The sequence below is a fragment of the Cervus elaphus genome, chromosome 11, assembly GCF_910594005.1.
Source record: "Cervus elaphus chromosome 11, mCerEla1.1, whole genome shotgun sequence".
In the NCBI taxonomy this organism is placed as follows: domain Eukaryota; kingdom Metazoa; phylum Chordata; class Mammalia; order Artiodactyla; family Cervidae; genus Cervus; species Cervus elaphus.
In genome coordinates this window covers 99,271,638-99,297,668 of record NC_057825.1, presented here as the reverse complement: position 1 = coordinate 99,297,668, position 26,031 = coordinate 99,271,638, and the positions used below count along the sequence as shown (strand labels likewise).

General features: G+C 37.9%; 1 protein-coding gene across 2 annotated transcripts in view; it reads right to left on the bottom strand.

The window, feature by feature from the left end:
* The window catches only part of TMEM131 (transmembrane protein 131), a 164,696-nt gene that overhangs the window by 106,968 nt on the left and 31,697 nt on the right, over window positions 1-26,031 (bottom strand). For both annotated transcript variants that reach the window (XM_043918669.1, XM_043918670.1), the window contains exon 2: window positions 6,875-6,936. In XM_043918669.1, the coding sequence (XP_043774604.1) occupies window positions 6,875-6,936 (62 nt within the window). The remainder of the gene's footprint in view (window positions 1-6,874; window positions 6,937-26,031) is intronic.

The following is a 26,031-nucleotide window of genomic DNA, read 5'->3' as shown; positions in this document are numbered from 1 at the left end:
GGAGATTGTAATTTGTATGTCAAATTTGCAACAAACTTGTTTGAATTAATACCAGTTTAGCTTCAATAGTCTATTCAATTCTGTCATTTTGCTATTTGTTTTCTAAATGCCCTACACTGTTTTCATTCCTCATTTCCTTTAATCCTGTCATCTTTTGTCTTAGGTGACTTTTTGGAAGTGAAATGTTTAAATTCTTTTTGGGTATTTCCTATATAATTTTCTTTGTGGTTACCATGGGTATTAATCAAATATCCTAAAGCTGTAACACTTTAATTTGAATTTTTATCAGCTTTAACTCAATCACACTCAATGTGTACTTCTTTTCAGCTCCATCCCTGCTTCTTTCAGTTGTTGATGTCACAAAATTTATTCTTTATATACTTTGTATCCAAAACCAAATAATTATTTTAAGTATATTAGTCTTATGTAGAAACCAAAAGGTGAAGTTACAAACCAAAGTGGCACTAATCATTGCTTTTAGACTATTAGGGTTTGTTTTTTTTTTTAATGTATTAGTCTCTTAAATAACGTAGAAAACAAAAAGTGGAGTTTGAAACCACTGTTCCAATAATACCAGCTTGTAAATTGCCCATGTTTTTACTTCTGTGATCTTTACTTCTTCACGTGGCTGTACGTTGTTTAGTGTTCTTTCATTTTTACCTGCAGGACTCTCTTCAGCATTTCTGGCAAGAGTTACATCTAATGGTAATGAGCTTCCTCAGCTTTTATTTATCTGGGAATGTCTTAATTTCTCCCTCACTTCTGAAGAACAGGTTTGCCAGAAATAGGACTCTTGGTTGATAGTCTTTTCCTTGTAGCACTTTGAATATGGGGCCCACTGCCTTCAGGTCTCCAAAGTTTGTGATAAGAGATCTCTTAATAACTTATTGAGGATCCTTTTCACGAGATGAGTCCCTTTTCTCTTGTTGAAGATTTTGTCTTTTAAAGGTCTGATTTAACATGTCCCAGAGTGCACCTCTGAGTTCATCTTACTTGGAGTTCAATGAGCTTCTTGGATACTTACATTCACATTAATTTGTGACATTTTCAGCCATTATTTCTTCAAGTGTTCTCTCTGTCTCTCTTTTTATTTTTTAGGACACTGCATATGTTGGTCCACTCAATGGTCTTAGGATCCAGTGACTTTTCTTTAATCTTTCATCTTTCTGTTCCTCAGAATCAAGAGTTCTTCATTTCAGTTACTGTACTTTCAGCTCAATTTTCTTTTTGATTTCTATTTTCCCCAGCTTCACTGAGGTATAATTGGAAAATAAGAATTACTTATATTTAAGGTGTACAATGTGATGTTTTAACACACATATACATTGTGAAATGATCACTTCATAAAATTTTCTTTTGTGAGAACAATTAAGAACTACTAGCCGAGCAAATTTCAAGTATACAACACAGTATTATTAACTACAGCCATATTGTACACTAAATCTCCTGAACTCACTAATCTCCCCAAACTGAAATGTTGTACAATAACTGAAATGAAAACGTCATTAGAGAGATTCAAAGGCAGATTTGAGCAAGCAGAAGAAAGAATCATCAAACTGGAAGATAAGACTATGGAAATTCTTGATTCTGAGGAACAAAAAGATGAATGATTAAAGGAAAGTCAGTATTACTCTTAACAGGAACACCCAACTGCTCTTGGCTTCTGCCCTTCTAGGGGTGCTTGTGCTTCTTATACGGATTCTAATTTCTCATCAAAGTGTTTTGGTATCGATAGTTACTGTCATGTTAGTGTTTCTGAACAAGAATGAGAGCTACAGCTGCCAACGTTGCCATCTTGATAACATCACCCTCTTTCAATTGTTTTTTTTTCTTTTCCTCTTTTACTTTTTAGGCTTTCTATATTTCTATTGATATTTTCATTTTGTTCACATGTTGTGTTTTCTTGATTTTCTCCACATCTTCCTTTAGCTCTTTGAGCATCCTTAAAATGACTGCTTTTAAAGTATTTCTACTTTAAATTTATACAGCAGATCTGCTATCAGGTCTTTTTCAGAGACGGTTTCTGTTGCTTTATTTTTTTTGTTTGAATGAGTCATTTTTCACGTTTTTTTTTTTTTTTTTACACACTGTGATTTTTTTTCCATTTATTTTTATTAGTTGGAGGCTAACTACAATATTGTAGTGATTTTTGTCATACATTGACATGAATCAGCCATGGAGTTACATGTGCTCCCCATCCCGATCCCCCCTCCCACCTCCCTCTCCATCCCATCCCTCTGGGTCTTCCCAGTGCACCAGCCCTGAGCACTTGTCTCATGCATTCAACCTGGGCTGGTGATCTGCTTCACCCTTGATAGTATACTTGTTTCAATGCTGTTCTCTCAGAACATCCCACCCTCGCCTTCTCCCACAGAGTCCAAAAGTCTGTTCTGTATTTCTGTGTCTCTTTTTCTGTTTTGCATATAGGGTTATCGTTACCATCTTTTTAAATTCCATATATATGCATTAGTATACTGTATTGGTCTTTATCTTTCTGGCCTACTTCACTCTGTATGATGGGCTCCAATTTCACCATCTCATTAGAACAGATTCAAATGAATTCTTTTTAATGGCTGAGTAATATTCCATGGTGTATGTGTACCACAGCTCTCTTATCCATTTGTCTGCTGATGGGCATCTAGGTTGCTTCCATGTCCTGGCTATTATAAACAGTGCTGCGATGACATTGGGGTGCACGTGTCTCTTTCAGATCTGGTTTCCTCAGTGTGTATGCCCAGGAGTGGGATTGCTGGGTCATATGGCAGTTCTATTTCCAGTTTTTTAAGGAATCTCCACACTGTTCTCCATAGTGGCTGTACTAGTTTGCATTCCCACCAACTACACACTGTGATTTTTGTTTAAAACTGGATATCTGAATCTAACAACATAATGACTCTGGATGTCAGTCTCCTCCTTTTCCAGAGTTTGCCACCTGCTTGTTTCAGTTTATTGTTTTTGGTTTTATGATTTTTTGCAGGCTGTATTTATGCCAAAGATAAGCCTGAGGTCTAACCTTAAGGTCTTCTCAGGTCTTCTATGAACCCAGGTCCTTCCCTGAACATTCAAAATGATTTTTCCAATTTCTGCCAATTATGCAATAGCTTTTTAAGGTTGTTAGACCTTTAAAAATCTTCTAGGTCACTTAAGGATGAAAGTGAAAGTAAAGTCGCTCAGTCATGTCGGACTCTTTGCAACCATGATGAACTTTTTAACAGTGGGGGAGCTGCGACAACAAGAGCCACCTGCCTCTTTGTCTAACCTCTGAGATCAAAAGCAGCAGTGAGGACAGGGCTCCCCAGTACTTGGAGGACGGAGCCCCCTTTCGGCCACCCAGGCTCCTGCAAGCTGCGGGCAAGCAGTTTGACGCACACTGCACAGTGGCCCTGCCATGGGGGCAGCGGGTGAGGGTGGGTAACTGCTCTTATGCTAAGAGCTGAAACGGGCCATATTCTACTTTAATTTACCTCAAGCCTTCCCCTTGAAGTTACAAGCCTTCAAAAGACTCCAGGGTTCCAAAATAGTTATACTATTTTGTTATTGGTGAAAGGTCATATAGATGACCTCCCACATAGATGTTTCTCCCATACAGATGTTCACTTGTTCCAGCACCCTTTACTGAGTGTTCCCCAATATTCTTCAGTGATTCATAAATCACGTATCCGTATATGTATGAGTCAGGCTGGACTCTGTTGCCTTTTCTGATCCATAAAAGTGGTTTAATTCATATGGTTCAACATAAAATGTAGAAATGCACTTGTGTTTTTACATGTCAACTGTTAACCAGAAAACTTGCTAAAGTGCTTACTGAATCTAATAACTTATCTCCAGACTCTGGATTACCTCCATAAACTTATCATAATCTGAGGTGAATAACATTTTGTTTCCTCCTTTCCAATCCTTTTAAGTTTTTGATTATTTTTCTTGCCTTACTGGCTACAATTAGGATGATGTTGAGTATCAGTAGTATTTAGTGGGCATCTCTAACCCAGTCTTCATCTCAGAGATAAAACTTGCAGCATTTCACTGTTAAGTATGCTCTCTACTATAATTTTTTCCACACTGCTCAACAGATTTTTTTTTTTTTATGATTATGTGTCAGCTGGAATTCTCAGCAAGTTCCTGAGGAAGAATCCTCAAGTTATTTGTGCTCATCTTGTTCTCATCTAAGAAATGAATTTAGCTTCCTTGTTGTATACACCAAAGCTTAGTAGCCCTGTCAGCCAGGAATGACAACAGCCAAAGCACCACCTACAGAACACGTAGGCTAAGAGGACTGCTACAATTTCTAATCATACCCTGGTATCACCAGTGGTAACAGGAGGAACGCACTGGAAAGAACTGCACATGTGTCCTACTGTGGAAAGAGCTCTGATACCAGGAAGCTGTGTAATTATTAGATGCCAGATTCTTGCTCTAACAACTGAATACTGAGCAAATTATTTAACTTCTATGAGCCTTGTCTTCCTTATCTTTAAAAAACAAGGAAATCAACTCCAATTATCCTAGCAAATTTTTTATGAGTTGGAACAATTTTTGTTGATGTATCATCAATTAATTTTTAGGACTTAAAAAATCACTATGAGCCAAAACACAAAAATATAACATAAATTCCACTATCTGGGAGGGAATGCTCTCAGGCAAAATTCTAACTTTAAATCATGTCAAACAAAGCTGCTGTTTTGACTCTCTCCTTGCACCAGCTTTGGTTTAATTTGGAGAAACCTGATATGCATTCTGCCACAGAAATACTACGTGTACATAGTGTTGTTCTAATCACAAGGAACCAGGAGCTGTTTAAGAAACAGCTGAACTTAACGGCAAATTATTGCCAGAAAGAATGACATTACGTCAAAATCAAAACTGCCGTTCCTAGGAAATATCCTTCAACATTAAAATGAATGATTCTTACACATTTCTATTCAAAGGGTCTAATATTCTGTTACTTGAAGATATATAATCCATTATAATGCACAATCCAAGATATAGCACCCCAACATCAGGCACCCTGTAAGAGTCTCAATGAGGTTTCACTGTGGCTGATTTTACCAATTTAGTACTACCTGCCCTTAACATTCCAGTCTAAAATTATCTTTGGTATAGAATTCTGAGGTCACCCCCAAGCTCTGGTCCAAGCATAGCAGCAGACCCAAAGAGTATGAGCAAATGACATCCCAGGTGATAAGTCCTTCCACACCCACGTCCTTTTAGATATGGATTGACAGCCCCCCACTCCCACCACCAGCAAAACACGTCAAGCTTCAGAATTTTCAAAATGGGTTTTCCACTTGCAACCCATATGTCTAGTTCCTAAAAGCCATAAATCCATCTTTAATCAGTAATACATAACTACACTTGGAGAATTGTTTTTAGAAATTCAGTACTGAGTTGCCTGCTCTCTAGAGCCTACAAATCACCAAAAGTGAGATTTTTTAAATGGTCATTCCTATAGGTTCTCCAAGTTCTTACCCTGCAAGAGATTAAAGAACTAGAAAAAAGGAGACTAAGATCATTTTCTCACAAGGTGGCTTTACAAACCCAGAGATCATTATATATCTTGTTTTATTCACTTTTAAAACATAAAAAGCCACACAAAGACGTTTTGTAAGTACAAGGTAGCCAGTGCCTGATGTATGTGCTTCTTAACATCTCTTACATACAAGTAGAGTAAGCTAATCTAAAAATTTAGAAGCAGGGAAACAGTTGTCATCCAAAGCATCTATTTGCTTCACTGTCAGAGAAAAAGAACCTTACGACCCATCACTTTTTTCCTTGCTTTTTTGTCTTAGTGTCTAAAACCTAAATTTACACTACAACACAAATCTTACAAATCTTACTCCAGGCCCCTAGCAAAATTATTTCTCTACTGCCTTGATCAAACTTTAATTTTTACTTTCCTGCCCTCATTATGAGCTTCAGGAAATGTTTTTTTTTCAGAACTATATTTAAGTCATGTATTTAGTTTATAATTAAGTAAACAAATACATCATTGGCAGCATCATGTAACAGAGATATGAACAATCACAAATATATCTCTACCACACCTGAAGTGAGAAGAACAGAATTCTAATACGAGTCCCATTACTGCAAAGTCATGAAATTTTGAGCAACTTTCTAAATCTTTTAAACCTTGATTTCCCTTGAATATAAAAAGTAAAAAATTATCAGTCATGTTACCAAATAACATGACACTTGAAAACACATGTTCTTATTATTATGAAGGTGGTAATACTATAGGATAAGCATAGAATACGGTAAAAGTTTTGAAGAAAGGAGAAAATCAGCTATGAAAATCAGGAGTGGTTAAAATGTCATTTATTGTCTCTTTCAGTTCTGAAATCCTAGAACTCATTTTTGAGCTGGGAAATCTAAAGACAGGCTTCATGCTGATATGTGAGCTAGATCTGAAAGGAAGGATAGGGTTTTTATCAGATCACACTTTCTAATTTTATGCACAATGTATTTAAAGACATGGCTTAGGATGGCTAGGGGAAGGATGACATAGATGTAAATCCACAGTACATATACCCTCTGGAGTTCTCTTCCAGATAAATATCTAAGGTCCAGCATCCAACTTCATGTGTTTTCCTCACTGGTTCCATACTCATAGAGTTTACCAGCAATTCCACTGCTCCTGATCTGACACTCACCACCTATCCTCCCAACATCCCCTACAAATATTTAATTTAAAAGATAATTCACACAGCTAAGAAGGCTTGTATTATTACTCATGACTCTACTGACCTGTCTGCATATAAAGCTCATAAAATATATTTCATTTGAACCAGTTACATTTTAAAAGAAAAATAATAATCAGATTTTATTCAAGGCTTGATAATGAGCCTTGAATAATTCTTCAAACTTAAAATAAAATTACCTGTAGAAGCCCTCCATCATCAAAACGCAGCACTTCTATTATGCTCTCCGACTGAATAAATGCTGTAATGGAAACAAAACAGATAGTCACTTAACAGGAAAAGAAATTTCATTTAAACAAAATCTTTTAATTTAATAATTGCTACAAGCTAATACTTTTAAAACATACTACTGCTTGATGGTGATGGTTAAAGAGGAAAATGTAACTAATACTTCAGGATTTTAGTAACCATGAAATGCTTGAACTAAAACAATCCAGTTAGAAAGTAGTTTTAACAACCTACAAACTATGTAAGCCACTCACAAAATATTTATTCCTGCTATACTGCCAGAAAGCATGAAATAAAGTTCAACTAGCTGTAGTAATTGTGCTCCAAGTATTTACCTAACTGATTTGAAAACTTACGTCCACAGAAAAATCTGCAAGCAACTTCTTATAAAGCAGGTTTGTTCATAACTTTCAAAAACTGGACACAATCAAGATGTCCTTCAATAGGTGAGTAAAGAAAAAGCTGGCCTGAAATTCAACATTAAAAGAACTAAGATCATGGCATCTGGTCACATCACTTAAGAGCAAATAGAAGGGGAAAAAGTGGAAGCAATGACAGATTATGTTTTCAGGGGCTCCAAAAAATCACTGCAGATGGTAACTGCAGCGATGAAATTAAAAGACACTTGCTCCTTGGAAGGAAAGCTATGACAAATCTAGACAGCATATTAAAAAGCAGAGATATCACTTTGCCAACAAAGGTCCATATAGTCAAAGCTATGGCTTTCCAGTAGTCATGTACAGATGTGAAAGATGGACCATTAAGAAGGCTAATTGATGCTTTCTAATTGTGGTGCCGGAGAAGACTCCTGAGAGTTCCCTGGACTGCAAGGAGATCAAACCAGTCAATCCTAAAGGAAATCAACCCTGAATATTCACTGGAAGGACTGATGCTGGAGCTGAAGCTCCAATACTTTGGCCACCTGATGCAAAGAGCCAGCTCACTGGAAAAGACCCTGATATTGGGAAAGATTGAAGGCAAAAGGAGAAGGGGCCAGCAGAGGATGAGATGGTTAGATAGCATCACCTACTCAATGGTCATGAATATAAGCAAATTCTGGAAGACAGTGGAGGATAGAAGAGCATGGCATGCTGCAGTCCATGGGTCACAAACAGTCAGACACAACTTAGTGATCGAACAACAACATTAGTTATGATACAACAACCATCACGTAAGATTCCATCAACAACCAAGGTCAGACCTTTATCTAACTGATGAGAGCTTTCCTAAATATAGAAAAGTAGTAATATAATTTGGGTATATAATACCTAATATAATAATATAATTAGGAGCTTTAAGAAAAAATACATGAGATATCTTAGGTGGAAAAAAAAGAAAAAGAAAAAAGACCAGCGACTATTATAAACTCCTAAAAGGAGAATATTGTGTTATACATCAATAGTTTTCCTTAAAGGATGTAGAAATGAACAGGATTCAACTCTGACATAAAACAGAGTATTTTACTTTAAGTGATCAATCTTAATAACTTTAAATTATATGTCTAGAAAAGCAGAAGTGACACTAGATATGTACTTAATCATTTAATGTGTTAGCAGTTACTAAGGTATAAATTACAAAAAGGAACCCAAGCAAGTCAAATTCCCATATCGCCACATCTCTAGATTGGAAACCACAAAGGACAGCTACTTCCTCTCTTTAGAATTTCTGTCCCTTATTTTATACGCTAATGGAATTCTAAACTGTCCCAATGTTTTCCAGTTAGAGCAGCAACCAGATGTAGAAGAAAGAATGATGTCTAGGGGACTTTCCTGGCTGTCCAGTGGTTAAGAATCTGCCTTCCAGAGCAGGGATGTGGGTCTGCTCCCTGGCTGGGGAACTAAGACCCCACATGCCGCATGGCTACTAAGCCAGCACACTGCAACTAGAGAAACCGTGTGCGCTGTAACTAGAGGAAGCCTGAGTGCCACAACAAAGACCTAGTGCAGGAAAAAACCCTGATAATGATCAATCACTGTGTTACTGAACGTCAAACTCATTCTATGACATAGATATTATGGATTCCGTTTGAAGATAAAGATTCAGTGAGGTTAGGCTCAAGGTCACTCAGCAAGAAAGTGGCTTGAGAGGGGCCATAAATTTCAACCATGGGACCTCAGAAACTAAGCTTCTACACCCATAACTGTTTACTTTCAAAATAAAGTGATGCAAATGCTCAAAACCAGCAGTACCTTCAAGCGACCTAACTTTTAAAATCAGGCCTATATTCCTATACAAAGGGAGGAAAGCAGGATACATAAACACAAGGGTTCTGGCTTTTAGGATCCTACTAGCATTCACTCTATGAAATTGAGCTCAGTAAGATGTACTTTAAACTTCTCACATTCACCTACATCACTATGATATCTGAGAGTAACAAAGATATTTATTTTCTGTGGGAAAAAGTCTGTCAGTTATTTAATCACTTATATTCAAAACAGAAGATCAGAAATTGAGTTTACTTCCCCAATGCATTTTAGTAAAGAATAAGACAAAAATATCTTCACTTTAAAGATAAATCTTTCTCTACTATAATAGGGATAATTTATAACAATTTTTTTTCCTTTTAGGTAGAGATTCTTTTTCCTGAATATAGCAAATGATGACTAGATACAGTGCTTGTTTCTAGACATCTTCTATAAGTCATTGAAACAATGAATGTTGTAAATAAATATGTCATCACCAACTCAATGGACATGAGTTTAAGCAAACTCTGAAAGACAGTGAAGGACAGCAAAGCCTGGCATGCTGCAGTCCGTGGGGTCACAAAGAGTCAGACACAATTGAGCGACTGAACAACTATCGACTTTACAGAAATAAAAGGCACCTGCCAACCTTACAGAAACAGATAAATAAGAGAATAACTAGAACAACTTTTCACCAGCGAGTTAGATGCATGGACAAACACCTGGAAAAACACAAACTACTGAAATTAAGTTGAGAACAAACCTGAATGGACCTGGAACAGAGACTGAATTTCTAACTAAAATTCTTCCTACAAAGTAAAACCTAGGGACAAATGGTTACATTCCACCAAATGCTTAAAGAAGAAGTTATACCAAGGCTTCACAAACTTCCAAAATAAAGCAGAGGAGGAAAACACTTCCCAACATATTCTGAAGCCTTAATACTGATACCAGAATCAGATAAAGTTATCACAAAAAAAGGAAACTATAGCTCAATATCCCTTATGCATATGGATATCAAGTCCTCGAGAAAATACAAAATACACTTCTAGCAACATATAGAGGCTTATACATCATGATCAAGTGTAAGACTAATATACTTTACACTGCAAAGCTTCAGTGAAAGAAATTAAAGACCTAAATAAATAGAAAGACATAGGCTGGAATACTTAACAATGTAAAGACTGTAATACTCCCTAAATTATCTTAGATTCAATGCAACTGTTATCAAAATCCCACTTTTTCCCCCCAAATTGATCCTAAAGCTCTTAAGAAAGTGAGAGAAATCCTTAATAGCCAAAATAACCTTGACAAAGAAGAACACAGTGGAGAACTCTTAACTTCATGATTTCAAAACTTCCTACAAAGCTACAGTAATCAAGACAGTGTGCTACTAGGAATAAAGATAAACGTGGAGATCAACAGAAGTGAGAATCCAGAAAGAAACCCTCATACTTACGATTAATTCATTTATGGCACAAAGAAGAATGGATAGTGTTTTCAGTAAGTAGCGTTAGGACAACCGGGATCTACATGTGAAAGAATGAAGCTGGACCCTACCTCACACTGTATGTAGAAATTAACTCGAAATGAGCAAAGACCTTGGTGTATGAGCTAAAGTTCTAAAACTCTTAGAAGATAACGTGGGTAAATCTTCATAATCTTGAATTAAACGATGTTTCTGAAGCCAGGATAGCTAAGCAAAGAAAAACACATAACTTGGACCTCATCAAAATTAAAATTCCTGTGGTTCAAAGGGCACTATCAAGAAAGTGAAAAGACAACCTAGAGGACAGAAGATTTTTGCAAATTATTTATCTGTTTAGGGTTATGTACACAGAATATATAGAACTCACCCCCCTCCCGGCAAAGACGAATATTTCAACTTAAAAAAAAAAAAAAGAGATCTGAATAAACATTTCTCTAAAAGAAGACAAATTGCCAATAAGCACATAAAATATTCAGAATTAGTCCTCAGGGAAAAACAAATCAAAACCAAAACAAGGTACCACTTCACACATACTAGGACGGCAATAATTAAAAAGACAGACAATAATAAGTATTGGTGAGGGTGTGGATAAATTGGAAAGCTGTAAGTTGCTGGTTGGAGTAAAAAGTGGAAAACGTGGAAAAGTGGGAAAAAAGTGGAAAACTAAAAATAGCCACTTTGGAAAATAGTTTGGCAGTTATTCAAAAAGGTAAATACAGAGTTACCATAGACAAAGCCATTCTACTCATATATATAAACAAGAGAACTAAAAACACATGTACAAAAACTTACCCACGAATGTTCCAACAGTACTATTCACAATAGCCAAAAAGCAGAGACAACCTGAGTGTCCACTGACAGAGGAACAGCAAACAAAATGTGGTGAGTCCACAGAATGGGATAGTCCTCAGCCGCGCGTGCGCGCGCGCGCACACACACACACACACACACACACACAATGGGATAGTTCTCAGCCACACACACACACACACACACACACAAAATGGGATAGTCCTCAGCCACACACACACACACAATGGGATAGTCCTCAGCCACACACACACACACACACACACACACACACACACACACAATGGGGTAGTCCTCTGCCACACACACACGCACACAAAATGGGATAGTCCTCGGTCGCGCGCACGCGCGCACACACACACACACACACACACACACAATGGGATAGTTCGCAGCCACACACACACACAATGGGATAGTCCTCAGCCGCACACACCCACACACACACAATGGGATAGTCCTCAGCCACACACACATGCACACAAAATGGGATAGTCCTCAGCCGCGCGCGCGCACACACACACACACACAATGGGATAGTCCTCAGCCGCGCGCGCGCACACACACACACACACACACACACACACACACACACACTGGGATAGTCCTCAGCCGCACACACACACACACACACACACACAATGGGATAGTCCTCAGCCGTGCGCGCGCGCACACACACACACACACAATTGGATAGTTCTCAGCCGCACACACACACACACACAAAATGGGATAGTTCTCAGCCACACACACACACACACACACACACACAATGGGATAGTTCTCAGCCACACATACACACACACAATGGGATAGTCCTCAGCCAAACACACACACACACACACACACAGTGGGATAGTCCTCAGCCACACACACACACACATGCACACAATGGGATAGTCCTCAGCCACACACACACACACGTACACACACGCACACACACACAAATGGGATAGTTCTCAGCCACACACACACACACACAAATGGGATAGTTCTCAGCCACACACACACACACACAATGGGATAGTCCTCAGCCACACACACACACACACAATGGGATACTCCTCAGCCACACACACACACACACACAACGGGATAGTCCTCAGCCGCACACACACGTACACACACACGCACACACACACAATGGGATAGTCCTCAGCCACACACACACACACACACACACACACACACAGTGGGATAGTCCTCAGCCACACACACACACAATGGGATAGTCCTCAGCCACACACACACACACATACACACACACACACAGTGGGATAGTCCTCAGCCCTCCCCCACAGACACATGTGCACAATGAACAATGAACTACTGACACATGCTACAACATGGATGGTTCTTGAAAATATAATGCTAAATAAACTAAGCCAGATACAAAAGACCACATATATTATATGTAATGTCCAGAATAGGAAAATCTATAGAAATAAAGGTAGATTGAACAGTTGCTAGGGGCTAGGAGGAAATGGGGTGTGAATCTAATGTGGATAAGGTTTCTTTTTGGGGGTGTTGAAAATATTTTGAAATTAGATCATGGGGATGGTTGCACAAAATGTGAATATACTAAAACACTCAATGGTACACTTTAAAAGCATGAATTTATGATATGGGACTATATCTCAAAGAATTATATCTCAATATTTTAAAATTCAACACAACAAAAAGACAGTGCATGGTTTTGGTTCTATTCCCTAATTTTTTACTTAATAGTTTGCCTGAATGGCATTTTAAATATTGTGGAGCCATGGGACACAATACTACTCCAGAAGATCTTTAAGCTGTGTAATTCTTTCATGCACAGAAATTCATTTTTTGACATACACATGTGTGTGTGGAAGGGGAGAATACATAGCAAATGAAAAAGCAAATAGGGCAAACTGTCAACAATAGGTGAAGCTCCGTAAAGGTATATATTTTTTTTATTCTATTTTTATCCTTAAAAATTTCCTGAACGTTTGAAAATATTCCAAATAAAAAGCCTACAAAAAAGGAAATAATTTATACAAGACTTATAAAAATTTGAATGTTTAAACATATTCACTTTTAAATAAAACCACAATAAAAGTAAGTAAATCTAGTTACTTATGTTCGTTGGAAATACTGGTTGTAGAGGCGTTTGGTATACCAACTGCTGCCACAGGTTGGGACCAAAATAATAAACTGCTTAAGTGTCTATGACTAAAGTGATACTGCAGCCATCTTAAACTCTCAATCAACATGCGACCTCAATTACTGTGCAGGGATTCTACCTTGTGAGTACGTCCAACATGCAGTCATATGAGATATATGGTGTATACATGTGATACCTGCACTCCAGACATGTATACAGTACACATTATATTCTAAGCATTAGAGTCATAGTAAGAATCATGCATGTCTTACCAATATAACTCTTATTCCACATGCCCAAAGAACTGACCAATATAAGAAGTAAGAAAATGAAGAGCAAATTAAACCTAAAATAAATGTAAATCAAAACAGCAGAAAATAAAGAAAAATCAAAGAAATCAAAGTTTTGTTTGACAAGATGAATAGAATTTATACACCTCTAGTCAGATTTGACAGTAAAGAGGAGTCACATATTAGAAATGTAAGAAATGAAAGACCAGACACAACTACACTTCCTATAGTTATAAAGCCAGTAAAGGAGTATCATTAAAAATTCTGTCAATATAGTCAACAGTTCAGACTGTAATATGGATAATTTCTTTAAAGACTCAAAATGCGAAAGATCAGTTTTTTAAAAAATTAACAGTTAATGTGAATAGCCCTATATATATTAAAGAAGTTACTCTGTAGTTAAAAATCTCACAAAGAAAACTGTAGGCCCACTCACATAAATTGATGAGTTCTCCCAAATATTTAAGGAAGAAAAAAATACCAATTCAACACAAACTCTCTCCAAACACGGAAGAGGAAAAATTTCCAAACTCATTTTAGGAAGCCAACATTACTCTGATATCAAAAACAAAGACATTAAAAGAAGGGAAAAAAATACAAATCAACATTCTTCATTATTACAGATGCAAAAATTCTCATTAAAATTTCAGCAAATTTAACCCATTAATGTATAAAAAGGATAAATACACCATCACCATATAGGGCTTATCCAAGGAATGCAATAGTTCTTTAACATTCAAAAAAAAGGGGGGAGGGAAATCCAACCTATAAAACTAAAAAAACAAAGACAAACAAACAACCCCATCAAACTTTAAAATAATAATAATCTCTTAAATCATGCTTGATGGTTGACATAAAATTATAATGACATCAGTTGAGCAGAATGTATAGAGAAGAAATACTTTAGGAAATTATGTTTTTTAAAGTGGTAAGGGTGTTATTTAAGGGGAAAAAAGGTGGTAGGGCCATGGAATCTCAATGAAATCAAGGTTTTAATACTGTAGTCAAAGTTGTAAAACAACGCTATCAGGGGGCTGTGTTAAGTTAAAATATAACAATTTAATGTTAGCAACTACTTAAAAATACACAAAGTGACATACTAAAATATATATATATATATATATAACAAGATGGATTCTAAAAAATGTTGAAGTAACTCAGAGAAAGACAAGAAAAAAGAAATAGAAAAATAAGAAAAGAAGAATTAAGCACTGATGTATAAAAAATCACTTTAAAGTAAATGGTTTAAACGCATCAATTAAAAGGCAGGAAGTGACAGAATGATTAAAATGATTATCCAACCATATACTTCAACACAACAGAAACAGATTTTGTATTAGAAAGAGATTTATCATGCTAACTTTTTTTTTTAAAGGTATTGCTATGTAAATATCAGATATAGCAGACTTCAGAGCAGGGACAAAGAGTAACATTAGATAAAGGAATCAATTCACCATGAAGAAATACTATCCCCGAATGTGTATGCACCGAACAACAGAGTTGCAAAATGATGAAACAAAAATTGGAAAAGCCAGAAGGAAAAGTAGACAAATTCAGTTATATTCAAGGACTTCAACATCTCACTGCCATCAAACATCTCACTGGTAAAACTAAGAGATACATAAGATATAAAAGAATATATACATATAACTAAAAGATACTAAAAAACCCAAAGACCATCAACCAACAGGATCTAACTGACATTCATAGGCCACATAGCCTTTGTCAACACAATACACATTCCTTTTAAGATACCTTGGACAACTCCTCAAGACGGGACAATTCCCTGGACGACTCCTGGGTCATAAAACAAACAACAACTCTAAAGGCATTGAAATCAGAGTATGTTCTCCAATCACAATGGAATCAGACAACAAATCAATAATAAAAGTGCAACATAAAAACATCCTAATACTTCTACATTCAACAATACACTTTTAAATAAATCATGGGCCAAAAAGGAACATAACTTTAAAAACACAGAGAAATGAATAAAAACAAAAATGTAATACTCAAAAACAGGAAAAAAAAAAAGAGAACACTTTTATGGCATTAAAATGCTCACATTAGAAAAGAGAACAAGGTCTCAAATTAATAATCTGTATTCCCACCTCAAGAAACCAGAAAAAAGCAGAACAAATAAGCCCAAAGGAAATAAAAGGAAGGAAATAAAAAAAGAAGAGCAGAAATCAATGAAATTGAAAATAGGAAAATAACAAAAAATGAATGAAACAAAAATCAACAAAACTGACAAGGCTGTGAAAAGACTGAAACAAAGAGAAAACACAAGTCATCGACAACCGGAATAAAGCAGGGCATGGCACTGTAATTGCTGCAGCCACTAAAAGATTAATAAGAGAATACTGTGAACTCTATCTTTGCATGAAATGTTCCCTTGGTATCTCTAATTTTCTTTTAGAGATCTCTAGTCTTTCCCATTCTGTTGTTTTCCTCTATTTCTTTGCATTGATCGCTGAGGAAGGCTTTCTCATCTCTCCTTGCTAGTCTTTGGATCTCAGCATTCAAATGGGAATATCTTTCCTTTCTCCTTTGCCTTTCACTTCTCTTCTTTTCACAGCTATTTGTAAGGCCTCCTCAGACAACCATTTTGCCTTTTTGCATTTCTTTTCCATGGGGATGGTCTTGACCACTGTCTCCTGTACAACGTCACGAACCTCCATTCATAGTTCATCAGGCACTCTGTCTATTTCTGCTTTATTGACTATACCAAAGCCTTTGACTGTGTGGAGCGCAATAAACTGGAAAATTCTGAAAGAGGCGGCAATACCAGACCACCTGACCTGCCTCTTGAAAAACCTATACGCAGGTCAGGAAGCAACAGTTAGAACTGGACTGGTTCCAAATAGGAAAAGGAGTACATCAAGGCTGTATACTGTCACCCTGCTAATTTTACTTATATGCAGAGTACATCATGAGAAAAGCTGGGCTGGAAGAAGCACAAGCTGGAATCAAGATTGCCGGGAGAAATATCAATAACCTCAGATATGCAGATGACACCACCCTTATGGCAGAAAGTGAAGAGGAACTAAAAAGCCTCTTGATGAAAGTGAAGGAGGAGAGTGAAAAAGTTGGCTTAAAGCTCAACATTCAGAAAACTAAGATCATGGCATCTGGTCCCATCACTTCATGGGAAATAGATGGGGAAACAGTGGAAACAGTGGCAGACTTTATTTTTTTGGGCTCCAAAATCACTGCAGACGGTGACTGCAGCCATGAAGTTAAAAGACGCTTACTCCTTGGAAGGAAAGTTGTGACCAACCATATTAAAAAGCAGAGACATTGCCAACAAAGGTCCGTCTAGTCAAGGCTATGGTTTTTGCAGTGGTCATGTATGGATGTGAGAGTTGGACTGTGGAGAAAGCTGAGTGCCGAAAAATTGATGCTTTTGAACTGTGGTGTTGGAGAAGACTCTTGAGAGTCCCTTGGACTGCAAGGAGATCCAACCAGTCCATCCTAAAGATCAGTCCTGGTTGTTCATTGGAAGGACTGATGCTGAAGCTGAAACTCCAGTACTTTGGCCACCTGATGCGGAGAGCTGACTCATTGGGAAAGACCCTGATGCTGGGAGGGGTTGGGGGCAGGAAGAGAAGGGGACGACAGAGGATGAGATGGCTGGATGGCATCACTGACTCGATGGGCATGAGTTTGAGTAAACTCCGGGAGTTGGTGATGGACAGGGAGGCCTGGCGTGCTGCGATTCATGGGGTCGCAAGGAGTCGGACAACGACTGAGCAACTGCTGAACTGATGAACTGTATGCTTAGAAAATCAACAACATCAAAAAAGGACCAATTTCTCAAAACCCACAAGCTACCGAAACTCAGTGAAGATGAAATAGAAGGCCCACATACACCTGTACCCATTAAACACCTGAATTTGGCAATAGAAAGATTCCCTTAAAAAAGAAATTCTCAAACACAGATGGCTTTACTGGATAATTTTATCAAACATTTAAAGAGGAGTTAGCATCAGTTTTACATAATCTATTCCAAAAAAAATTGAAGTGGGAATACGTCCCAACTCATGTTATAAAGGCTAATATTACCCTGATACCAAAGCCAGACAGATATACAGATTAAAAAATTTTAAATCACAGCCCAATATCCCTCATTAACTTAGAACAACTCTCAACAAATACTAGCAATCTGAGTCCAGCAATATGTAAAAATAACTATATGCCATGAACAAATGAGATTTCACATATGCAAAACATTTGAAAATCAGTCAAGAGAATTCACCATACCAAGAGTTAAATAAGAAAATCATACGATCAAAACAACTGATACAGGAAAAGCATGTGACAAAATCCAACACCCATTCATGATACAAATTCTCAGCAAACTAGCAACAGAATGGAACTTTCTCCACTTGATAAAAGAGCATCTGCAAGAATCTATGGCTAACATCAATACTTAATGGTGAAAGAATCAATGGTTTTCCCTGAAGAATGGGAAAAAAGTGAGAATATTACTTTCACAAATCTTATTAGAGCACAGTACTAGAAATTACAGTCACCGCAATAAGGAAAATCAGTAAAATGCATACAGATCAGGAAGGAAGAATGAAATTGTTCCTATCTGCAGATGACCCGATAGTTTACGTACAAAACCCAAAGGGATCTACAGAAAAAAAAAAAAAAAGGGAAAAAGAAAAATCACCAAACTCCTAGAATAAGTGAGTTCAGCACGGTAGCTGGATATGAGATGAACATACAAAAATGAGTAACATTTGAAGCAGCTTTTCCCTTCTCTAGGGCAACTTAGAGCCTGGCAGTACCTAGAGATACCAAACTGGGAAAGGGGCCACAAGCCAGGTCGGGGCAGGAGTAGAATGCGGCCCCACCACATGAGCAGGCCCGTCTGCCCCACAGGTGAAAGGCTTTCAGCACACACAGAGGTGCTTCCCTTTCTCACTCACTGACCTTGTTCAGTGTGTTCTGACATTAAAAATCCTAGCAGTCTGTGTAAACTTCATCAATATCTACAAAGGAGAACGCCCCTAATTGGGCTCTTTATTTTACTAAGATGATTATCCTGGCATCTTAGGTAAGAAAATAGATAGATATCTCAATTCCCCAAACCCATTCACTATATCTGAAGTTTCATTAATACTAGTCAGCAAAGGTAACTATAGCAAGAATTCCATTAACAGTAACACATTTATTTCTTCAAGTTTTAATTCTTTCCTATTTTAATAATGTTTAAGATTAATCCTTACTCTGAATATAGAGGAAAAGACGATAACCTTAATACATTTAAATTAATGCTTTTAATGACAAATATTTGTGTATTCTCCAAGATTGTAACTTTATGTAAGTATACACCTTCCATTTTCTAAAATATGCCTCAAATCTTATTTTATAGTAGTGTCATAGTTGGAGAAAGGAGATAATAGACATTAATTTAAAATCAATTTTAATAAAAAAAATAAAATCAATTTTAAGTATCAAAAGGAGAAGACAAAAAAGAAGGAGGGGAGGAGGAGAAAAAGAAGAATCAATCAGAACAATTGCAAATAATGTTTTCCAATAAATATCTCTGTATGAGAGGACTATTTTAACATACACATAATAGAGTTCTTTATTTCAAAAATACTCCTAGCACACTCTCAAGATTGGAGTGATTTAAAACTGCATGTTTTTAATAGTTGTATCCAATAACTGCATGTAGAAACAACTAAACTCATTTTAGAAGCAATCAGTAAGCAGATGAGGAATACAGATTAGCTACCTCTGTTGCAGACTCTGATCCTATCAATATTTTAGCCAATTTCGCTTCCTGTCTATCTCACATCCTATCCAATAATCACTGTTTCTCAATGGTCAGAATCCTTGACAATGTGGTATTAGATGTCTGTATCCCAAAGTTCCCTGAGGGAAACTTCTGGCCAACAGAAGAACAGGGTTTTTTACCCGTATGTTGTGATTAACTTTATAGTTAACAGCTTTTCTATGTGTAAACAATCAAGATGACTCTACTTACGCACTTGGGGCAGGTACACTCCAGTTTCTGCAGGACTGACATCTTTATTCTCTCTCCTGTCCTTATGTTCTCTCCAGACTCTGGGAGTGGGGCTGAAGACCCCGGTCCTCCTGGGCTGACATATATCACACCCTTCTGCTGCAGAGAGTGGGTATCATCTATCGCCCTTTATAGCACACTCATCTCCCTTAAGAGTGATCAGGGGGCTTCCCTGGTGGTTCAGTGGTAAGGAATCTGCCTGCCAATGCAGGAGACTCGGGTTCAATCCGTGGCCCGGGAAGATTCCACATGCTCCAGAACAACTAAGCCTGTGAGCCACAATTATTGAGTCTGTGCTCCACAGCAAGAGAAGCCACTGCAATGACAAGCCTGCACACCACAATGAAGAGCAGCCCCTGCTTGCTGCCACTAGAGAAAATCCGCAGCAACGAAGACCCAGCACCGTCAAATATAAATAAAAAAAATGATCAAGCCAATTGTTCTTTCCCTCTATCTCATTTCTCAGGTATATTTTAATCTAGAATCTTTGTCTTATGCTACTGAGATTTAACTCATCCCCTGGTTGTATGGTATTTTTTAAGAAATATCTGCTATATTCAGAACTGTTTTCTTCTATTTTGCTTAATGTTTTGCTTCCTCATTCTTCGCTATAAAGAAGTCCCAAGTCAGTTAAATTTTTCTTCACATTTTTGCTCTGAGATCTCATTGTCATCATTTTCTCACTTTCTGTTTCAATGGATTCGTCTACTTACTACTTGAATGTTCTGCCTTCTATTTTAGGCTCCAGGATCAGAGCACAAACTAAATTAGATTGGGGCACTGAAGAGAAAAGTGTATCTTCTGACAAAGTGGGAATTAAGAGACTTTAGAAACTAGAAATCTATTAAGTTTAAACTCAGCTAAGGTTTTCCGTAGACTACAGAAACAATTCATGAAAGAGATAGCACGAAAATTCTCCATGTCAGTGGAAAGCTGATCCTAGTTGATCAACGGAACTAACAAGTTTCATTTACTCAAGTCTCTCACACAGCACTAAATTTTTATCTTCAATAAGCACACTGCTGGTGCTGCTGCTAAGTCGCTTCAGTCGTGTCCGACTCTGCGACCCCATAGACGGCAGCCCACCAGGCTCCCCCGTCCCTGGGATTCTCCAGGCAAGAACACTGGAGTGGGTTGCCATTTCCTTCTCCAACGCATGAAAGTGAAAAGTGAAAGGGAAGTCGCTCAGTCATGTCTGACTCTTCGCGACCCCATGGACTGCAGCCTACCAGGTTCCTCTGTCCATGGGATTTTCCAGGCAAGAGTACTGGAGTGGGGTGCCATTGCCTTCTCCGCAATAAGCACACTACTCTAGTAAAAATCTATTCTTAAGTATCATTATCTAGAGTTGTGAACAAGTGAAAAATAACCCACTTTTCTATCAGAGAACTGATTAAATGTTTGTTTTCCGGGACAATAACTTGCATAAAATTCCAGTTTCCCCACTGTATGTGATCTTAAAAATGTACAACCCCCCCCTGCAAACCTCGGTTTCCTCCTCTATAATATGCACACAAGGACACAGTGTATATCCTCAGGTTTTTGTAGGTACAGCAGTGCACACAAAATGCTAGTTTCAAGCACAGAGTAAGATTTATGATATTAACCTTATAATTATTTTATCATTATCATTGATGCTGTTGCTATTTTTCTTTCAGATTTCTAGAAGACTGGATTTCCTCCCATCTTCCAAGTCATTTAAGGCAAGAAGGAGGTGAGCACTGGAGTCAAAAGAGTTAATTCACATAAAAAGAACTTGTTTATATATAAAATGTCAATAGTCATCTATTTTGTGTGTTGGTCTTAGAATCTAATCTTCTAGGAGATGAATAATTTAATTTTTGCAGAAGGTATATCTAAGTAATGTTTTTTCATTAAAATTTAATTTATACTACTTTTTAAAATTAAGAAAAATCTAATTTCAGTGATGAAAAAATCATGAACACTGATGTTTTTGTTATCCAGCAAGCAACCAGAGCCATCTTCTTGTTTTAAAGACACTTTTTTTAAAAAAAAAAGACAGTGGAGCTTCCATTTAGGTTTCCCTCTCACTCCTTTCTCTCAAGATCATTTGGCCTGCTGTCCTGCTAACGCTTTTATTAGCTCAACTGGCAAGGGAGAAACATCAGGGCTTTATATATCAGAACTAGATAAAGAAAAATTAACCAAATGGATTTTTTAACTGGACACTCACAGTTTCAAAAAGAATCTAGAGTTGAGAGAAGGAAAAAAGGAAATGAATATGGATGGAGTCAAGTCTCTGGGGCAAGAGTAAGAGCCCCATAATTTAACTACAACACTTACAATTTCTAAAGAAAGGAAAATATAGAGCTAGTGGTACTCCAGGTGGATTTACACAAAAGGCTCTTCTTAAACGTATGGCTAAGAAAATATCGGAAATGAAAAGGAAGACGGCGACTCAACAAGCAATACTGTGTCAGGCTGCTGAGGTTACAAAGGAAAGTATTGTTTAGGTGAACCCATCTCAAGGGCAAATAAAAAGTAGTTTGAGCTAATGTTAGCCAAAGGCCTTAGAAAACAGATGATGTATTTTCTTCAAATGTTCTATCACACAAAGGAACATACCACGGTAAAGTAAGTTTGCTAATAAAGCAAGAGAAACATTAAATTTTATATTAATTCCCTTTACGATCAGAGGGAGCGTTTCTGTTTACCTGAATGTGTAGAGAATTATAATGCAACTGCTTCAATTTATGTGAAAAAAGTGTGCCCAAAGAGACTAATTCACTTACCAAAAGCCACAGAGATAGTTAAGGTGGGAGAGGGGAAATAATCTGTTTTCAACAAGCTAGAAAGTTTTAATAACATTTCATGGGAGAGAAGCATGGCAGACACTTAAGAGCTCTACTTCAAACTCTGATTCTGGGATGTTCCTTAATGTTCTGATAGAGGGCAGGAAAGACACAGATAGGTCTGATTCGCTCTATGGCATTCCTGGGAAGTTTCTGCAGAATGGATTATATGGATATGCTTCAAAAATACATATGTATCCTAGTCCACTTGTCCCTAACTGACCTAATATTAAATTAAGCATCAGGAGGCTTCCCTGGTGGCTCAGTAGTAAAGAACCTGCCTGCCAATGCAGGATACATGGGTTCGATTCCTGATTTGGGAAGATCCCACATGCCGGGGAGTAACTAAGCCTGTGTGCCACAATCACTGCACCCAGGAGCCGCAACTACTGAAGCCCGCCCACCCTGGAGCCTGTGCTCCACGAGAGAAGCCACCACGACTGAGAAGACCACTCACCGAAACTTGGGAAAGGCCGGTGCAGTAACGAAGACCTACAGCAACCGAAACTAAGTAAAATTGTTTTTTAAAATTTTTAAACAAATTCAGCATTAGAAACTGTTAGGTCCTTGAAGGCAAGAAGTTCACTCTTCAGATGCTGAGCCAAAAGGAAAGCTAAGAAGGACACGAGGGCCTCTATCTCTGGCCCCAGCATGACAGGCGTCAGGGATCCAGGCACGTTTAAGACTCTCATCAGAGGTGACAGCGGCCTGAGTGACTGTCTCTGAGAGCACGTTGCTACTCCAGGTAGTTGCAGCCCATCTCTTGGACCGGTTATCCTTCATGTGTGCCTGCCATGTGTTCTATCCCAAGCAAGGAAAAAGGAACAAATCTGGATATCAGGAAGTCAAGGGACAGAAACAGTCAACATTTTTGAGAAAACTGGGATGCAGACATGTTAAGTAACTTCTCTGAAATAGCTTCCCTTTTCATACCTCAGGCCTAAAGACCTGACAATCTTAACAAGAATTTAAGATATACAATAACTATCAAAATAACTGTGACTATTTCAAGGGCTCCAAACCACTCCTACTCTATTAGGCTCCAGAAATTAACTTGATTTAAGTCAGAATAGTTTAAATAACATTTATTAATGTGATTGTCTCACCATCAGCAAGGGGAATGCACGATATGAAAACAGGGGTATTTTGCCAGTCACTCCCCTTAATGAGGTTACTGAGTTTCAGCTGTAGGTTTTTACAACTCTTAGAAATTTTCATTATGAAACAACATGAACGGTTTAAAGATTATTAACAAAGCCATCAGTATACCCACCATCCAACTTCAGAAGTGTATTAGAAACCACTTTGCCATCACCCAGGTGTTCTCTCCCACTGATACTCCTTCCTACCTGCACCACCAAGGTAATCACTACCCTGCATTTTATGTTTCCCATTACCCTGCTATTCTTTATAGTTTTAACATATGTAGAGAGAGCTCTAAAAAAACATCATTTTTAGTTTTTCCCATTTCTAAAGTTTTCATAAATAGTATCTTGCAGCAATATTTATTTTTCCAACTCACTCTCTTAACAGTATGTTTTGAAATTTATCTATGCAGCTGAAGCTTATGCATTATAACATATATTGTACTCAAATATATGAATGCATCATTGTTTTTACCTACACTTCTGCCCATAGACACACACAGCTTTTGATTATGTGTGCTGTTACATACAATACTGCCAGGATCATTCTCAGACATGTCTTCTGTTCTGCATGTGCATGAATTTCTCTTGGGTATATACCAAGGGTAAGAAATGGATCCAGGTTTTGCAGATCAGAAGTTTTTACAACTGCCTGCCAATGCAGGAGATTCAAGAGACTTGGGTTCGATACCTGGGTCGAGAATATCCTCTGGAATAGGAATTGGCAACCCACTCTAGTATTCCTGCCTGAGAAATCCCATGGAAAGAGGAACCTGGCAGGCTACAGTACATGGGGTCATAAACAGACACAACTGAGCATGCACGCACACAGTCTTTAATAGCTTACTGCCCACCTCCAATTTAAATTCTAAGTTTAAAAAATTGACCAACAAAATTAACTTTAAAATAAAATTGGATGTTAGAATAAATGTGAAGCTTTTTACAAGAGTAAAAATTAAGACACCAATTTGGCAGGTTCCAAATTAAAAAAAAAAAAAACCTACTGTACCCAAGTATTATATATTTTACTTAAATATAAATTTTAATATTACTATGAATTTTTATATATTTTTATATTTATTCATGTATGTTTTACTTTTGATTACATGACTATAAAAATGTCATTATGCCTATTCTCTCCTCTCAAGTAACCAAGCACAAATCTTAATTTACCTCTATTCTGCCCGGCTTGCTTCTAAGCTAGGGATACCATTTTTGGCATTTTAACTACTCGCTATAAACAGAAAACACCAACTAACTCCTAGGATGGGGAGGGGCAAGGTTAATTTATGATCTCATTGTGGGGTGAGTCAATTACAGACTCAAACAAGAAACAAGTTAACTCTTCAAAACTAGGGGGGGAAATGTGCTGAAGTTGCTAAAACGTGTATTCCAAAAGGGCATACATTTTCTGTTTCAAAAATGTACTGAAAAGTTTTCTGCCTGTTCACAAAGCTGCCAAGTATGTTGACAATCAAATGAGGAAGAAAATTTCAGAACAGGGCCTCCAAAATACAATTAGCTAAGTGATAGAAGGTACTATGACAATTTATTTAAAAGAAAGAAAGAAAGAAGACTTCTAACAGGAAGCCACTACCGCAGGCACTGCGCGAGGGGAGGGCTACACGCTGCCTGTGCCCACGGAGCTCACAGACTCGGAGGGGACAGGAGCGATCCGAGAGCCCGGGGGCCAAACGCAGCCACAAGGCTCCGCACACGCCTCCAGGCAGCAGTTCCTGTGAAGAGCCCGGGAGAGAGAAGGCTCCGGCAGGCCCCACCAGAGAGCACCATAGGGCACAGGCGTTAGATGTGTAAGAAACGATGACACTCTCAGAAAACGCCATCTTCATGGGTCTGCATTTAGGCAGCACTGGAAGGAATCAGAGAAGAGACTGGAAAGGAAAGCTGAGGCTGAGCCACACCCCCATGCTAAGCCCTGAAAGTTATGTGCTATTTTTCCCATGGGCCTAGTAATCGCTAAGGTCACACAGCAGGTAAACGACAAGGTCAAGCTGAAAGCTCAGGTCTCCCCGTCTGCAGAGTTTAAATTCAGGCTGCTTCTCAACAATCTTCCACACTTCCAGGGTATCCCTCAGCAAGACTGGCTTCTTGAAGAACCTACTGAATAGCACAGGGAACCCTGCCCAGTGTCACGTGGCAGCCTGGAAGGGAGGTGAGTTGAAACTATCACAACATTGTTTATTGGCTAA